A 15,711-nucleotide genomic window follows, 5' to 3' on the forward strand; every position below is an offset into this window, starting at 1 on the left:
TCTAAACGACACCCATCAAAGGGTTTTACTCATGTTGCTTGTCCTTCCTCAAGAAGAACTTCTATTGGTATTTGCTGACTTTCTCAGAATGTGTTGGGTGCAGATGAAATACAGGGTTGTCACTCCCAATGAAATTGAATTCTACAACAGTATCAGATATTTGAGTTTTATTCCCTTTGTTAAGCAGTTTCTAGAGAGGGTTTAAGTCCTGAATCTGACACGACAAATACTAAAGAGAGAGCATACACGTTTGTGAAGTGTTGGAATGATGTTTCAGCTGCCTTGAGCTGAACATAGTCCCTAACAGATGAAAAACATTTTTGTTCACTTGAGATAACTGCAAGGCAGCCAAATGATTACATTCAAACTTTCCAAAGTTTGCAAAGATTTGCTTCTGAGTCACAGCCAAACATCAGTAACTGCTGCCCAGAAGGGATATTGTTGTTTGGAAAGAGAGAGACAGCTATAACTGATTGCCATGCTGAGCCTGGAAATTCCATCTCAACCTTATCTTCAGCATCATGCTTTTGCAGCGCTCTCACAAGCTCCACCAGTGCTGAAGCAGCAATCCAGGAGCAGCAGACCTACCTTTGTGATGCAATGAACTGCCCCAACAAAAACTGTGGTGAATCCCTACATCAAGAAACAAGTTGTGTAGTAAGCAGGTAGCCTGCAGAACAGAAAGAAGTTGTCAATGTTTCTTCTAAAAATATGCATGTGCTGCATAAAACTCAGTGACGTCTTTTTTTTTTTTTCATTTGATTCTGATTTTTTGATTTGCATGGCCAAACAAGATGTTCTGCCAGAATTCAATACAGGTTAGCCTTTATTGAATGACTGCGAATAGCTGAGTATTTAACAGAGAATTTGGGCCTTCAAATCTTGGCCTACAGCAATTTATTTTTGTGTGTTGCGAATGAGATTTCATCTGTTCTTTGAAAAACAGTTGTTCTTGAAGTAAGAACTAAACATTCCTAGGAGGTGTCATAAATTAAAGATAAACAGGTAGAATCTTTGCAGAAACAAGTGAGCATAGAAAACACCTTCAGAACAGTTTTGTATTGGACTATGCAGAGATACCAATTCTGGGATACTTGTGGAGAATCAAAAATTGTGGACATGCAATATTTGGTTTTTAACCTTATTTAAGGAATCAACATGCCTCTATCCAATCTTCCCCAGGAAGGCTTTCCTGAAGACCACAGTATGATCTTCTCTTTTTAATCATCCTGCCATTTTTAATGGCAGAAGGGATTAACATTAGAAAACAGTCAAAAAAACCCACTCCCAACTTGAAAACAGTGCTTTTTCTGTGGTTCTTCAAGTACATATATGGATTTCACTTACCATCAACCAAACTGCTCCTTTTCTAAGAAGAGGAGGACTAACTCTTGCAAAGGGCTAAAAGTTTCTGGGCATTTGGAGTCTCTCCTTGCTTCCAGCTTTTCAGTTAAATACAGTTGCAAGCTCTTCACTTTGTGTAGGGGGATAAAAACCTCGTATCTTTCAAATCCCATGTGAAGTTTCTGCAACTGTCATTTAAAAGAAAACACCTATGACTTGTGCACCAGGCAAGACTGAACTGAAACCATATAGAGAGAGTAAATACGATCCTTCTGGTATCATTTTCACAGCCCCTTTTCTGTCTGTAACTCTCTTTAAATGTAAATAAACACAGTTCTCTTAATATGTGAGTTTCTGTCCTAAGAACTCTATTAGGGATTGCACAAATATTACCTCAGTGTATATTCAGACATTATTAAAACAAATTACTCTATTGCAGTACAGCTAAGGCCCATTCATTCACTTATGATGGTGGAGAACTGTGCAGTGTCCCTGAGGTATGCCAGAAACAACCATTCTGTTGTAAGCTTACACAATCAGTTATTTAAAATTGATTTATTTTGTTAATATCGTATAATGGCTCCCAGGAGGAGATGAAAACAAACAGATCAGAGCTGATTATATCCAGGTTATAGGCTCAGACCAGGAAGTAACTCATGCGTCTAGAACTTGCAGCTACAGAAAGATAGTGCTTTGTGCTCTGTGTGCTTTTTTCTCCCTGCATCCCTTTGAACCTCACAGTAATCATGTGCCTCTGGTCTTACACCACCATAGTCCTGCACTGTACAGCTTGGCCCATGATCTCCAGATAGCCTGAACTGTAACTGGCAGAAGTCCAAAGGGGTCTGTGTTGTGCACACTGCTATGGTTTTAAACCACCCATAATAGCTCCCCTGTTCTTGGGTTCCTTTAGTTTTGGGCTGCCTATTGGCACGGGTTAAAACTGGCCAAAGAAAAAAATCTCCCATAGCTGGAGATGCCTGGTAAACAGAGACGACTAGTTTGTTCTCTCTTTTATAGTCTGTGTATTGAAAGCACAAAAGGCCTGACCTAGAACACAAAGATCTGCATTGGATTTGGCTCAGTTCGTATAAGAAATTTGGAGCCATGTTTTGACTGGGCTCCCAACAGGAGTTTTAACATTAGATGTATCTCTCTTCCTTTCAAAACCATTGTTCATGTGTTGCATGTTCCTGACTCTCCATTTGTTTCCATTTTCCTGTCAGATGCAGGTTTCTGTCGGCTTTTGTTATCAGGTCAGTGGTATGACCATACAGTAGCTTTCTCTTGCCACAGGAGAGGTTACTTCTAACTCTGCTGCTGAGATCAAGCCTTACCACTGCTGCTGTAAACAGCCCACGAATTATTTTTGCAAAACAAAATGTCAGAAACAGGATGAGAGCAATGTACTGTGTCCTGTGCTCACCTACACTCTGAACTCCTGTGAATGCTCTCAAATCAGAGGCTATTAAGCCACTGGAATAAGGAGCAGTAGAGACAGTGGCTAAGAATGTAGTTTACTGAGCAGGACTGCTACACTGGCTGTTATCATTGTGGCCTAAGGGCCTTCTGGCTGCAATCACACATGAAGAGTCTGCTATAGTGGGAGCTGCTTTGCCCTTATAGAGGTGCACCACAAAGTGGTATGTATCATACATCAGTCCCCTTCCCCGCAAAGCTGCAGACAGACTGTCGAACCTTTGCTCTAAACCTAAAATTCACACCTTGGAGCTGCTTGACTGTTGATCATAATGCAGCCCAGCAAGAATAAATCATTGGGATTCTGCTGCCTGGCTGTGCTTTCCTCTGCGATCCATTTTTTTAGATAGCCCCTGAGGAGCAGAATCTGCCTGGGCTGGATGGCGACAGATTGTTGAAAGCAAAGTAGTCCCCTATCTATAGGAGAATCACAAGTTTTGCTTATATTCCTGGACCTCTGAGGCTTCAGTGGATAACGAGATCTTATTTCAATCCCTTGGCAACAATCTAGGGATCTGTCCAATAACACAGTTATATTACTTCAAGTAAATGAGGCCAGGACAAGAATACATTTCTGGCTTCCTTAATGCCTAGTTTAACTGTTGCTACTTTAGTGATATGTTTGGACTTCAGATTTAGGCCTGATTCAAATCTCTGAGGGCTGAGCTTTCAAGGCAGAGTTGTCCATACATCTCTGGGGTAGCTGTATGAAGTTTATGTACATTAGACTGGGTGAGGCCGTCACAACTGTGACCCTGGAATGTACTTACACCTGTGGCTAGCACTGGATATTTCTCTGGGAAGATGGCAAAAAATGTTTTTTCAACAGTTTCAGAGGTACTGGGGTTCATAATTTTATTGCAGGGGGCAGGGATGAAACATTCTGCAGTGTGGTCTCTTTAGAAAAGCTCTAGAGGTGACTATACTCTCTACTGTGAGAGTACTGCCTACCATATATCTCTTTGATCTATTGCCTCTAGTAAGATTAGCACACCACATTATCACTCCATTTGTTACCAACACCAATGGTATTTTGGGGACCTGATCCTGTGCCATCAGTTTCCAGCTTCCAGTGAGTCAAGGAGTAAGGTCACAATGTGTCCCTGTGGTGGTCCATCCCCCTCCCTGCTCCCTGTTGCAAGCTCCTAACACAGATGTGTCAAACTCTGCTGACAATGGCTTCGTTCTCTTGGCCCTGCCAATTACAAGATGTTTTGGGGTTTTTTTTAAGTGATGGGTATAAAATTCACTGTGTTATTTAATTTGCAAGTTCCTTTTCAGATGTGTGAAAGGCATGAGGTAAAATGGCTTGAAAGTATACATCTGTCATGAAGACTGGAAGTTATTTTTTTCCACACTGTGCCTATTTTGACTATTCAGATTATAAACCCTGTAAGGTTTTCACTAGGACCTCGAAATTTGCCAGTAATGCAGTTAGATAATAGTAAAGTTATAAAAATATATTTGTAAATACATACAGTATATATACAGCACAAATCTGTTTTGTAAATATCAACTTAAGATTCTACTTTTTCTATTAAGAGCTTTTTATCTAGGCAATATTTTGGTTAAATTTAAAAACACATGAAACTGCCAATAAAAGACAAACCCTAGAAAAATAACAGAGCAGAGACTGGGACAGAAAGGATGAGCTAATAATGAAGTTTATATGTAGAATATGGATCGGATTTCAAAAGCAAATGGCTTAAACTTAAGCAAAACAGCATGTATTCCAAATTGCAGTAAGCTATAATATTATGAGAAATCTGTGTACCTCCTATTGTAAATATTTATACTTTTGAATTTCCTTAGTAAACTGCCAGATATGATTCCCCAAAGAACATTATTTACTTGTTTTAGGTTTTAACTAATCTGCCCTTCAATTCTCCAGTGAGATCAAATTCTCACATTACTGACACATGGGGTTTTTTTATTGCAGATCAAAGGGGAATACAATTTGTACATGCATTACAGCAACAGCTCTTAAGACCTAGCAGACTATAGTGACTAAAATTTGACATCATAGAGTATTAGAATTTGCATATGATGCCAGAAAAAGTGCCATAAATCTCTCTGGAACTGAAATCCACTAGTTATCCTCACATATGTAACTTCTGCAGAGTCTTACCTATCCTAACTCACTGCCTGTACCTCAACACAATTTCAAAGGGAGAACTTCATGCACTTAAAGATCAGTGGATTACTAGTGCTGGAATTATTCTACTTAAATGTACATATGAATTCCTGCTCTGTCTCAGTGTAGCTGCAATTATAAGTTTTCTGACACATATGAAGTCTGTTGATCAGTCTTGCTCGAGCTGATGGGACAGACCCTGAATTCTGTCCTACCAATTTAATCCCATGTTATTGTGTATCTGTAGATAATCCCTGACCCACCTTTTATGCCTTAAATTCTATGTGCTGCCTACTTTCCCAACTCCACAGTAGGAATACAGTGAGACTTAACATACCTTTGACTTAACTGCCTCTATGCCTGCCCAATAAAAGTCATCATAACAACTTAAGTTGCTACTTTTGCTTTGATTTTTATGTGGAAAATGCGCTAATAACTTCTATGGCATAAGATTCAGTATTTGTTTCTACAGAATGTTCCAACAGAAATAGAAACTATCAGTGAGGGGTGTATCTCTTCAGTAGCTCACAGAGTTAGTAATTTAAGGAGAGCTTCCTCAGTGCATTTGTGTATCTCACACCCTTTTTGAAAATCTTCATCTTGATCCAGGAAGGTGAGATGTGACTGGGTATTAAAGTATTACACGTTATCACAATTGTACGTGCTTTCCAACATCACTGATAACATCCTGTTCTGTCATTTTGGTGTGTCTGTTTCAACTGTAAATTCCTTAGGTCAAGGACTGTCTACAGGTCCCTGTTTATGTGGTAATTACTAAATCTTTATCCATCTTGATTCGTCCCTAGACATTACAATAATAACAAAGCAGTTAGGAATCATCAGACACCTCAGATTTGAGTCAGAAGCATAAAGACAAGGCCTCATCATCCCTTGTGCCATTCATTCAGCCCTTTTTCAGCACAAGTCGTTTCCACCACCTCTCTCCCAGTAATCCCCATCCCTTCATTTTTCTTTATGTGGCTAAAAAAAGCAGGTAAGAGAATAGTCTCAAAAGCTCTTGGAAAAAAATTGTCTTCTGAGATCCTTCAGGTCCTTGACAACAACACAAAACCAGAAAAGTTCCTACAGAAAAGTAGGAACAAAGAAAGTGTCTGGTTTGGCAAAACGGTTTTGATCAAAAGAGCTGCTATTTGCAAGGATTAGATCTGGTCCACTGTCCTACAGAGGTAAGAATTGGACAGTAACTCTTTATGATTTCACAGCCCCCTGTGTAGGCTGCCAAACTAAGCATGTTTTGGATGAAAGTCTGAAAAGGGGGGAAAAAAGAGCTGACATCAAAAAAAGCTCTGGTGTCCACTTCCAGCCCTAATAGTTTTCTTTTAATCTTTAGCCAGGTCATGGGAAATACAATCTCCCTTCATTGAAAGCATTTAAGAGATCCTCTATTGGACTGTATGTGACTTGATATTTACCCCCTTTATGGAATGAATAATGTGTATGGAATCTGGTTATAAGCTGAAAAATTGCCATGGAAATTTTTACAAACTTTCTCTCCTCTTTACCCCCAAAAGTAACTTGTTCATTTCTAGAGCTGTTTTTCTTCCTTTGATGGTATGTGAGGAGTAAAACAAGGACAGCTTGTACCTACCTGGAATAAAACCTAAGGATTCTTCAAAGTTGTCCTCCTGTATTTTAGTTCCCCAAAGTTCTCTTTCACTGTCATGTGGTCATCTAAGTTATTTTCTATGTCCTGTTCTATGGTTACAGATATAAAAAGGAAAAAATAATGGTTTACGTTCAGCTGGTGCAATAGAACTTGAAATAATAAGTGAAAGCAGGTGATGAACAACTAAAATCTCAGTACTATACATTGCTTTTGCAGGCTTTTTCCTAGTTTTTTTTTAAATCCACCCTCCCACCCCCACATACACGTGGCAGTGTTTGTAGATTTTTCAGCCTTGGGAGTGTTAGCAGCTGAGTTCTGTGTAAACTTTCCACTTTAGGGCATGAGCTCACCAACTTGTACAGTTAAAGCACTGCTGGGCACTGGTCAGTGTGAAGTGAGGAGACCATGGGAAAACAAACAAGCAAACAAAACCCAGTGTCCTCTGGAAAGCATTACCTAATAAATAGACAAAAGACAGTGATTTATTTGCTGCTAAGTGACATCTTAAATCAAATAACAAATGACATTAAAATTCTGTCCTTTAGAAGCTCAGTATTATATACACTTCAATGACATGGTGCAAATGGGAGGGTTGAAAGACAGCTTGCCCATCTAAAGTCAGCTGTCGGTTTCGGTTTGATGGTACAATTTTCACTTTCTATTCTCTTAAAATAAACTCTCAAATGAATTTGCAGTTTTCACAGCTTTCTGTGTTCAGGCTCAGAGGTGGGTGTGCTTTGATGATAAAAGTAATACTTAGTTTTTACACGATACCTGTCATCAGTGGAAGACAATGCACTTCACAAAGTAGGTCAGTATCATTACCCTTTTACCTAAAGAAAAAGTGAGTCTTTTAGAGGTGAAGAAATTTGCTTATGATAATTAAGTTGTTTTTTTCTGTTTTTGTTGGTTTGGGGTTTTTTTACTAGGATTACAGAGTGCTAATTATGATTTTGATTTTTCCTTATTCTTGCAGTAGATATGTCCTTATTTTTGAACAGTCAAATTGTGCTTCTTGGTGATTGAGTGCAAATCACTGAATCCTTCTTTCTCTTCATATTATTGTCTATTTAAAATATTGATGGTATTACGATTTTAATTTTAAAATATTTTTGATAATTCAGAGGAGATTAATAAAGTTAAATTTATAAGTAATGGTGAAGTGCTGTAAGATCTTTGCCTAGGAAGTGTTTACTAAAAGGCAGAGCAATACTATTCATCTGGTACGGTCTTCTGGACTGCTTCTAAAATACTGATATTAAGCCCAGAGAACCATGACTGTCTATTTACATTGGCCTCATTGGATCAACAAGGAGTGCTATTTTTTAAAAAAATCACTTTTTTGTTATCTCCTATGCTACTCTGCTATGGCACTGACAGTTCCTACATCTGCAGCAGGATCTTGGTTTGGATATTCCCTAATCAGATTTCACCTTTATAGCAGATCTATAATGTGCTGAGTTACTTTCCTGAAATGGAGGTCCTGGAGCTGGAAAGAGGCAGCTGCACTGCATGCAGCCAGTGATAAATACTCCTAAAAAGCATGTTAATACAGTCATTCCTCTATAAGCCACCTTCATATAACCTGTCCTAAGGTTTCTAGTGCAGTTCCATGCTGGTCCCATAAGCAACAGGATTAACTAACCCAGATGTGTCCGTTTTTTGCTGGGACCTCACACCCACCTACTTCCCTTTCCTGGAACAGCATGCCAAGGAGCATGATGGATCACACAAGTCCATCTGTTTGCTTTCTGTTTGGAAAAACAGCTTTCTACATCATATAGCCTAGTGTGTATATCCTCAAACATCTGCAATGTATCTGTAATGTGATGATACAGGAGCCTTATTTTGGCAGCATTCAACATTTTCATCAGCATTTTAGTACTGAGAGGTCTGAGTGCTTGCAGAGAGGGATGGGTTGAACTGAGGATATACAGTAGTTACAAGAAGTGTGAAGGGATTTAAGGTGTGTGACTGTGATGGGATGCAAACTTTTAAAAATAATTTGATCCCTGGTTTTCACTGTGGGAGAGACATAAAGGTGCAGAGGAAGAGTCAAAGGGCTGGTGAAATAAATATTCCTGATGGGTGTGTATGCCTGTGTTTCCCTGTGATCAGAAATTCTTAGCCACTTTTGTAGGATTTCCTCAAGAAAGAAAGGCCCTATATGGCAGAGTGGTAACACATAGGTCATGCATTCAAAAGGCAGGGCCAGCATGAACTCTCCTTAGTTTACAAGGCACTCCCTAGCTTAGTTCTTCATGGAAGCACAAAGTGACTCCTACGTGCTTTCTCCATTATGTTTTCCATTAGGTTTGATCACAATTACCCACTGGGATGGTATGTGGTGATCTCTCCCCCATTTCCTTTTTCCCTTTTTCCCATATTAAAGGATGGAGATTAAGCTTGATAAGCTTTACTGAAGGCATGGGACCTCTCCTAAGGTTTCTGCTGCAAATCTGTGGTTTGGTCCTACCAGCAACAGGACTAAATAGGCCAGACATCCCTGTCCCTTGCTGGCTCCCAGTCTGAGCTCACACACACCTACTTCCTGTCTTGAAACAGCAGCCCAGGAGGGCTGTGAAGTGAGGTCTGCAGGAAGGAATTAGCTGCTCTGTGGACCCAAGGTAGCAGACAGATTTTGATACCTAAAAAAAGAGAAGAACGAGCCTGACCACTGTGAAGCTGGAGTGCTGAAAAAGGAGAACTTCTGTTTCTAACTGCAGTCCTTCGAATTCTCATTAGTCACTCCCTCATTTTCTCCCTAATTTGCTTTTTACCACCCCAGCCTTAGAGACCCAAATGACTTTTCCATATTGTCTTCTCCATACTCTCAGAACCTACTTACCACTGCACATGAGTCTTGTGTATACCGTGGAGATATCTTCAATGATTTCTGAATGAGTTTCTTGGTGTATAGTATGTTATTTTTATTGGTTTTTTCCTTGTGATATTATGCACAGAAAAACTCATGTTTTTGGGGTTTTTTGGTGAGAACATCCTACCATAACTGAAGCTACAAATGCAGGAAAATGAATCACTAGAATCCCAAATCTAATAAGAGAGTATGTGGAGAACTAATACTTCTCCTGTGGCAGTGTTTTTCATAGAGTGAGGTAAAACTGTCACCTAGTGGTCATAATAGTTGTTCCTGAATTACCATTTTCATTTGGATATAGCCAGAATATTTCTTATCCCCAGGATGTATCACCTGAAAATATTACGCTAAAAAAAATATGTATCTGAAAGGCTTTTAGGTGAAGGGAAAAACCCTGGAATCTTCGGAAAAAATAAATGAATTTATAACTTCGTGCAGCGGAGCTGTGAAATCCCATTTTCCTCTCTCTCCCACGGTTTATCACATTGACATACCACTTTCTGCCTTACTGAACAGCTGTGGGAGGCTGAAGATCAAGATAACTGAAACTAAAATAGGGCAACAAAAGAACCTCTCTCATTAAGTATTCTGCTACAGTCATTTTACAAGTTGGTCTCAATTCCAAATTTCCCCTTAAAAAAAGCAGTAACACTTCACCCTAACTCATCCTAGAAGGTCAAGTTCTGTTACAGCATCAGTGCAATGCCACTGTTTTCAGTTGGACAAGCACAGATTGTGGAGGAGAATAGCCTTCAGCCTAAAGAAGTAGGTCTTCTCTTGTGCATTGACTTCAGCAAGTTGTAGTAAACCTGCAGGGATATATCAAGAAAAAGCAGGCACCATGAGTGTGCCTCTAGGTCTGTGATTACACACCTCTTTATAAAAAAGCTATTCTGCAACAAGCATATTGATTCCGTGAGAAGAGAGCTATGTGCATGCTAATGTACTAGTGCTTTGTGGGTGGCTGATTAGTAAAGGTGATACAAACACCGAGACAATAATGACTGGAGTTCAGCAAATAAATGTGAAAAACAGCAGGACAGGTACACGGTGTAATAAGAATATGCTCTTACAAAGAGGAAAACAGGCAGAGCAAAGTGCAGTGTTATGAGTTTGATGACTCAGTGGAGTATCTGTGATACTGTGGACAGAAGAGGGTGTGATTCCCAGATTTTTGTATGGAGAAATTCATGTGTACTCATCAGTGAGGGAGCTTTTATGAAGCAATATGTCCTGGAGCAAATTGGCTAATATAATTCATAATACTTAGCAAAAAAACTTCCTGTCTAGCTCAGTTTGCAGATTCTGTTCATTATTTGTATTTCCTCAAGGTGTTGAACCCCCAGTTTTCAATCAGGATCCACTTATTCAAGGTACTTGAAAACTCAGAGCTTCAAGATAGCATCTGCCTTGTAATGCCTAAAGTTTTAAGTATATATTGAAGTGCAATGCTGACAGAGGTAGATTATGGGGACCATGATGAAATTACGAAGCAGTCAGATCTGTGTAACCAGTAATAATTTCATCATGTCCACAGTCTTAAGACTGTAATTATTATTGAACAAGTGTCATTGAAGAAGTTAAAGATGTTTAAAAAAAAATTATGAGGTACCTTTCTGGATGTTTGTACAGTTTCCTGAGGACAGTACCATCTAAAGCAAATGTCAAAAAGCATGAGGTGAATTATTTTTAAACTTAACACATGTTTAAAGACAGCTGTCATCTTTAGCCCAACAGAGAGAAAAGATTTCTCAACAGTGAATGCAAAGGAGAGCAGGTTAGGCTGTGAAAGCCTTTTTTATATATTCATTAGTGAAATATATTTAGCAGAGAAAATTCTTTGTTTAATATTTTCTGTGAATAGGTTTTGATCTGACTGCATAAATTCCGTGTAAATGTATTTTTTGAATTTCCTTTCTAGTTATGACTAAATGCACTGCACAGTTTTCTTTCCCTCCCAGTTAAATATGAATCAGTTTTTACTCTGTTTATAAAGATTTCAGATTTTTTTAAATTTTTTTAATAAATTTGGTTTTTTTAAAAAAAATATTTAGCATTCTCTTGCCAATACGCTCATTCTTCAGATTTGTATAAGAAAATACGCTCATTCTTTAGATTTGTGTGAAGAAATCCCTGGGATATCTAGAGGCAGGTAGCTATATCAATGCTCCTGAGAAAGTCATACAGCTCTAATGTGAAAACTTAAATTTCTATAGCAAATAGGATGAAAACAGAGGATACTGAAGTAATTTTAATTCATAACTGGAAGTAAGCTGGGCAGAACTGCAGTCACACACTGAACCAAAAGGTCTGTGATGGATACAGGGTTACAAACTAGACTGTAAGTAATAAACCACAAATAAGAATAGGTGATGTTGGCAGGATAATGTCGTCGTAAATCCTGAAACTTGTTGGGATGCAGAGATAGGGTAATACCTGAAACACCACTTTTAATGGATTCTATTACTAGGAAGGCTTTTTGAAGGAGGTAAGTGATGATATAATAACCTTTCTGCTAATATTTACAGTGTAAACAAATCTTACATCTCACTGTGATGGGGGATGAAGGGCTTGACTTTGTTCCCATTAAATAATTTGCAGTTAGAGATGCCCAAGTATTGATGCATATACAGAAACTATGCTCAGTCTCAGGATTTGTAATGCATCCACTTTTTAGTACTCCAGTGCCATCCTAAAGATTAGGTGAGCAGCTGCTCTGTGGGTGCACAACATCTGCTGGCGTGCTGGGCATGTGAGCTCGGTGCTTGGGACTGTCTATAGTCATAAGATAACTATATTTATTAACTGCCTGATTAGAACAGTTGTAAACTGTCAAGAGACTGGAATGTGTGTGTCAGGGTAAAATATAGCAGCAAAGGTGGGAGATGCAAATTTACCAAAATTAAATGTTGCAGCAAGAGATAGCATTGGTAAATGTGGTTAAAGCCAAACCCTTTCTTTACGGGATGAACTGAAAAGTTGCTGACTTTCTTCCTGTGACTTTGCAACATCCTGGGGAGTTTAGAGGGCAGGCTTGCCTGACTGCTAAGAAACAGTCAACACAGCACTTTTGTGTGGAGGATGTCTGCAGCACAATAGCAGCACAGTGCAAAGAGGAGTAGCAAGTGCCCTGATGGAGAAAGAGGAGTGCAGGAAGGGACTTTCTGCTTTATACCTTGCGTGCTGCTGCGTACAAAGAGTGTATTTGTATACATGTGTATACATAAGACTCTTAACTCACATTATTTATCACAATCCCAAAGTAAAATCTTTTTTTCTGCCCATAGCAGGTCTGAATGGGGGCAAAGAAAATAATCAACCAGTTAGCTACTTAGCAATGTCCAGGTCTGGAACTTACATGATTAAGCCCAGTGAAATTGCCCTGTAAAGGATCATAAAACCCTACAGCTAGACAGCAGGTTAGCAGGTAATATACTTCTGTAAACATAATATATCGCATATAAACTGGCAATAATCTACCTTCAAGAGCTGATTTGTCATAGCATGAACCCCATTTATGGACACTGAACAACATAAGCCACTTTCCGGTCCACGGAAAAAAGTCTTAAGAAGTGATGGCACTCTGTTTCGGGGGAGAAATTCAGAGTATTATGGCTGAGTTGACTGGCTCTCTTCCTTAGTAAGTCACTGGACACTGAGGTTCCTTTAAAACTTGTTTGTAGCTGCTTGATATTCAGCTTTGATCCCTTGCACTCTAAAATGACATGCAGAAATGGAGGAAAGCAATACTTGCATGCAGAGAGCACCTGGACAAAAGTGGCTGTTTCATAGCTGCTAGAGAGAGAATAAATAACCAGCTGTACTGGTTTACATTAATAACATAGGTTTACAATTAGGAACTGTAATCAATTTAGAAGTCTGTTTTGTAAACACTATGTCATGGTCCTTGGGAGCTTAGATCAAAAGAAATGTTTGGCAAAAGACATTTCTGTGATCTAAAGGAAAAATCTAGTTCTTCTGATGCTACAATCAGACCAAGTACCCAGTCAGTCTTCAAAAATACTGAAGTAAGAGGTAGTAAAGAGAGATTTACAAATGTATTCCTTTGCTCTTACTGTAAAGCCTGTTCATACTTTAGCTGGAAAGGTATCAGTCCAAAAAGTTTGAGAACTTCTATTATATAGAGGATAATTTATTTTACTTATTCCCAAAGGATATTTTGGGAAGGTGAGAAGAAGTCACCTCAATATGAGATGCATTAAGATATGTAAGCTAATTTACATAGAAAAAAGTGAACTTGCAAGTACATTTAAAAGAATATCAATAAAACATCTAGACATAAGAACGAAAAAATCTTCAGTTGTGGTAGTTAAAATAAGTATGACTAGAATTAGCAAGCATTTTATCCATTTTGTACATAATTGCACTCTTATAGAAAATATATTTTAACTTGTTTTGTGAAATATTTTATATTTGCTTCTAATAAAAGTAGCCTATGAGATTTGAGTAACATAATTATTTTACAGTATCTTAATGCTAATACTCTTAAGAAAGAGAGAAATGCCATATCTTCAGAGTATCTTATGAAAAAGTAATCAAAATTATCTGAAATACAGAATTAACATATTTAGTGGAAATCATGGAATCATGGAATCATAGAATGGTTTGCATTAGAAGAGCCCTTCAGGATCATCTAGTTTCAACCCCTCTGCCAAGGGCAGGGACACCTTCCACTAGATCAGGTTGCTCAAAGTCCCATCCAGTCTGGCCTTGAACACTGCCACGGATGGGGTACCCACAACTTCTCTGGGCAGCCTGTTCCAGTGTCTCACCACCCTCACAGTAAAGAATTTTCTTCTAATATCTAATCTAAACCTAGTCTTTTTTAGTTTAAAGGCATTCCCCTTTGTCCTGTCACCACATGCCCTTGTAGAAAATCCCTCTCCATTTTCCTTGTAGACTCCCTTCAGGTACTGGAAGGCCACAATTAGGTCACCGCTAAGCCTTCTCTTTTCCAGGCTGAACAATCCCAATTCTTTCAAGCTTTCCTCATACGACAGGTTCTCCATCCCTCTAACCACCTTTGTGGCCCTCCTCTGGACCTGCTCTGACATGCCCATGTCTTTCTTGTGTAGGAGACACCAGAGCTGGAAGCAGTATTTCAGATAGGGTCTCACAGAGCAGAGCAGAATGACAGAACCTCATTCCATCTACCGGCCACGCCGCTTTTGAAGCAGCCCAGGACACATTTGGCTTTCTGGGCTGTGAGCACACATTGCCAGGTCAGGTCCAGCCTCTCATCCATCATCACACCCCAGTCCTTCTCAGCAGGGCTGCTCTTGATCTGTTCATCCCCTAGCCTGGATTGATACCATGGGTTGCCCCAACCCATTTGCAGCACCTTGCACTTGGTCTTGTTAAACCTTGTGAAATTCCCATTGGCCCACTTCTCCAGCTTGTCCAGGTTCCTCTGGATGGCATCCTATAATGGTATCCTGAGTTATTGAATATGAAACTAACAAGTAAATTAGTCATGTTAGTGAAGAATCTTTCTTAGTGAATGATCTTCTGAATTTATCACTCATTTCCATTTTCAGAACTGGGTCTTCCCTATCAATATCTTCTGCTATTTGAGGTATTCAGTGATGATCGGTACTTGGGTCACTATGTTAGTAAAGTGTGAATTAGAAAAAGATGGCTGCTGATTGAAGAGTGTTTCATTTTAGTTCAGAAATAACGCTCCTCTGGTCTCCCAAATGTGTGCATCAGAGTGTCAAGTGTATCAAAGTTACATTTAGAAGTGACTGACAAAACTAGAACCTCCAGGGCAAAAACAGTAAAGGGAGCACTGGTCGCAACATCTATTCCAGGAAAAACTGTGTTATGGGGTCAGTCCATTTTTGCAAGGAATATCACTGTTTCCCTTCCCAAGGAGGAAAGCAAAACAGGGAGAAAAAAATAGACCTATACTGACTCATCAGCAAGCACAGGTGTCTGAACAGACCTAGTGAGCTATGCTGCCCCAAAATCTGAAGAAATCCTCTGAGAAGTTTCTCTATATAACCAGTCTTTTATAAAGTATGTCTTTCCTTTTCCAGTGTTGTTGAATTGTTCATGTTTCGGGACACAGTTCTTGTGGAAGATTCTGCCCCACTGTCAGATCAGACACTGAGTTGTAAATTACGTTTTCCTTCTGCACGTAAGTAGTATAAGGTTCCACTTCCATCGTGTCATTCTAGCAAAACAAAACCAAAAACTGTGAATGCAAGGAGTAGTTTAGTTTGGCAA

General features: G+C 39.1%; 1 protein-coding gene across 5 annotated transcripts in view; it reads right to left on the reverse strand.

Moving 5' to 3' along the window:
• Positions 1 to 612: 612 nt before the first annotated feature.
• The window catches only part of LOC113952002 (cell surface glycoprotein CD200 receptor 1-A-like), a 36,274-nt gene continuing 21,175 nt past the window's right edge, over positions 613 to 15,711 (reverse strand). For 4 of the 5 annotated variants that reach the window (XM_027653650.1, XM_027653651.1, XM_027653652.1 and 1 more), the window contains one exon: positions 14,909 to 15,658. In XM_027653650.1, coding sequence (XP_027509451.1) covers positions 15,536 to 15,658 — 123 coding nt within the window. In that variant the 3' untranslated portion in view covers positions 14,909 to 15,535. Of the gene's footprint in view, positions 671 to 14,908; positions 15,659 to 15,711 lie in introns of those variants that run through there. The other variant, XM_027653653.1, reaches the window with a different exon arrangement.

Source organism: Corapipo altera, unplaced genomic scaffold (assembly GCF_003945725.1).
Source record: "Corapipo altera isolate COAL_440 unplaced genomic scaffold, ASM394572v1 61, whole genome shotgun sequence".
NCBI classification, from domain to species: domain Eukaryota; kingdom Metazoa; phylum Chordata; class Aves; order Passeriformes; family Pipridae; genus Corapipo; species Corapipo altera.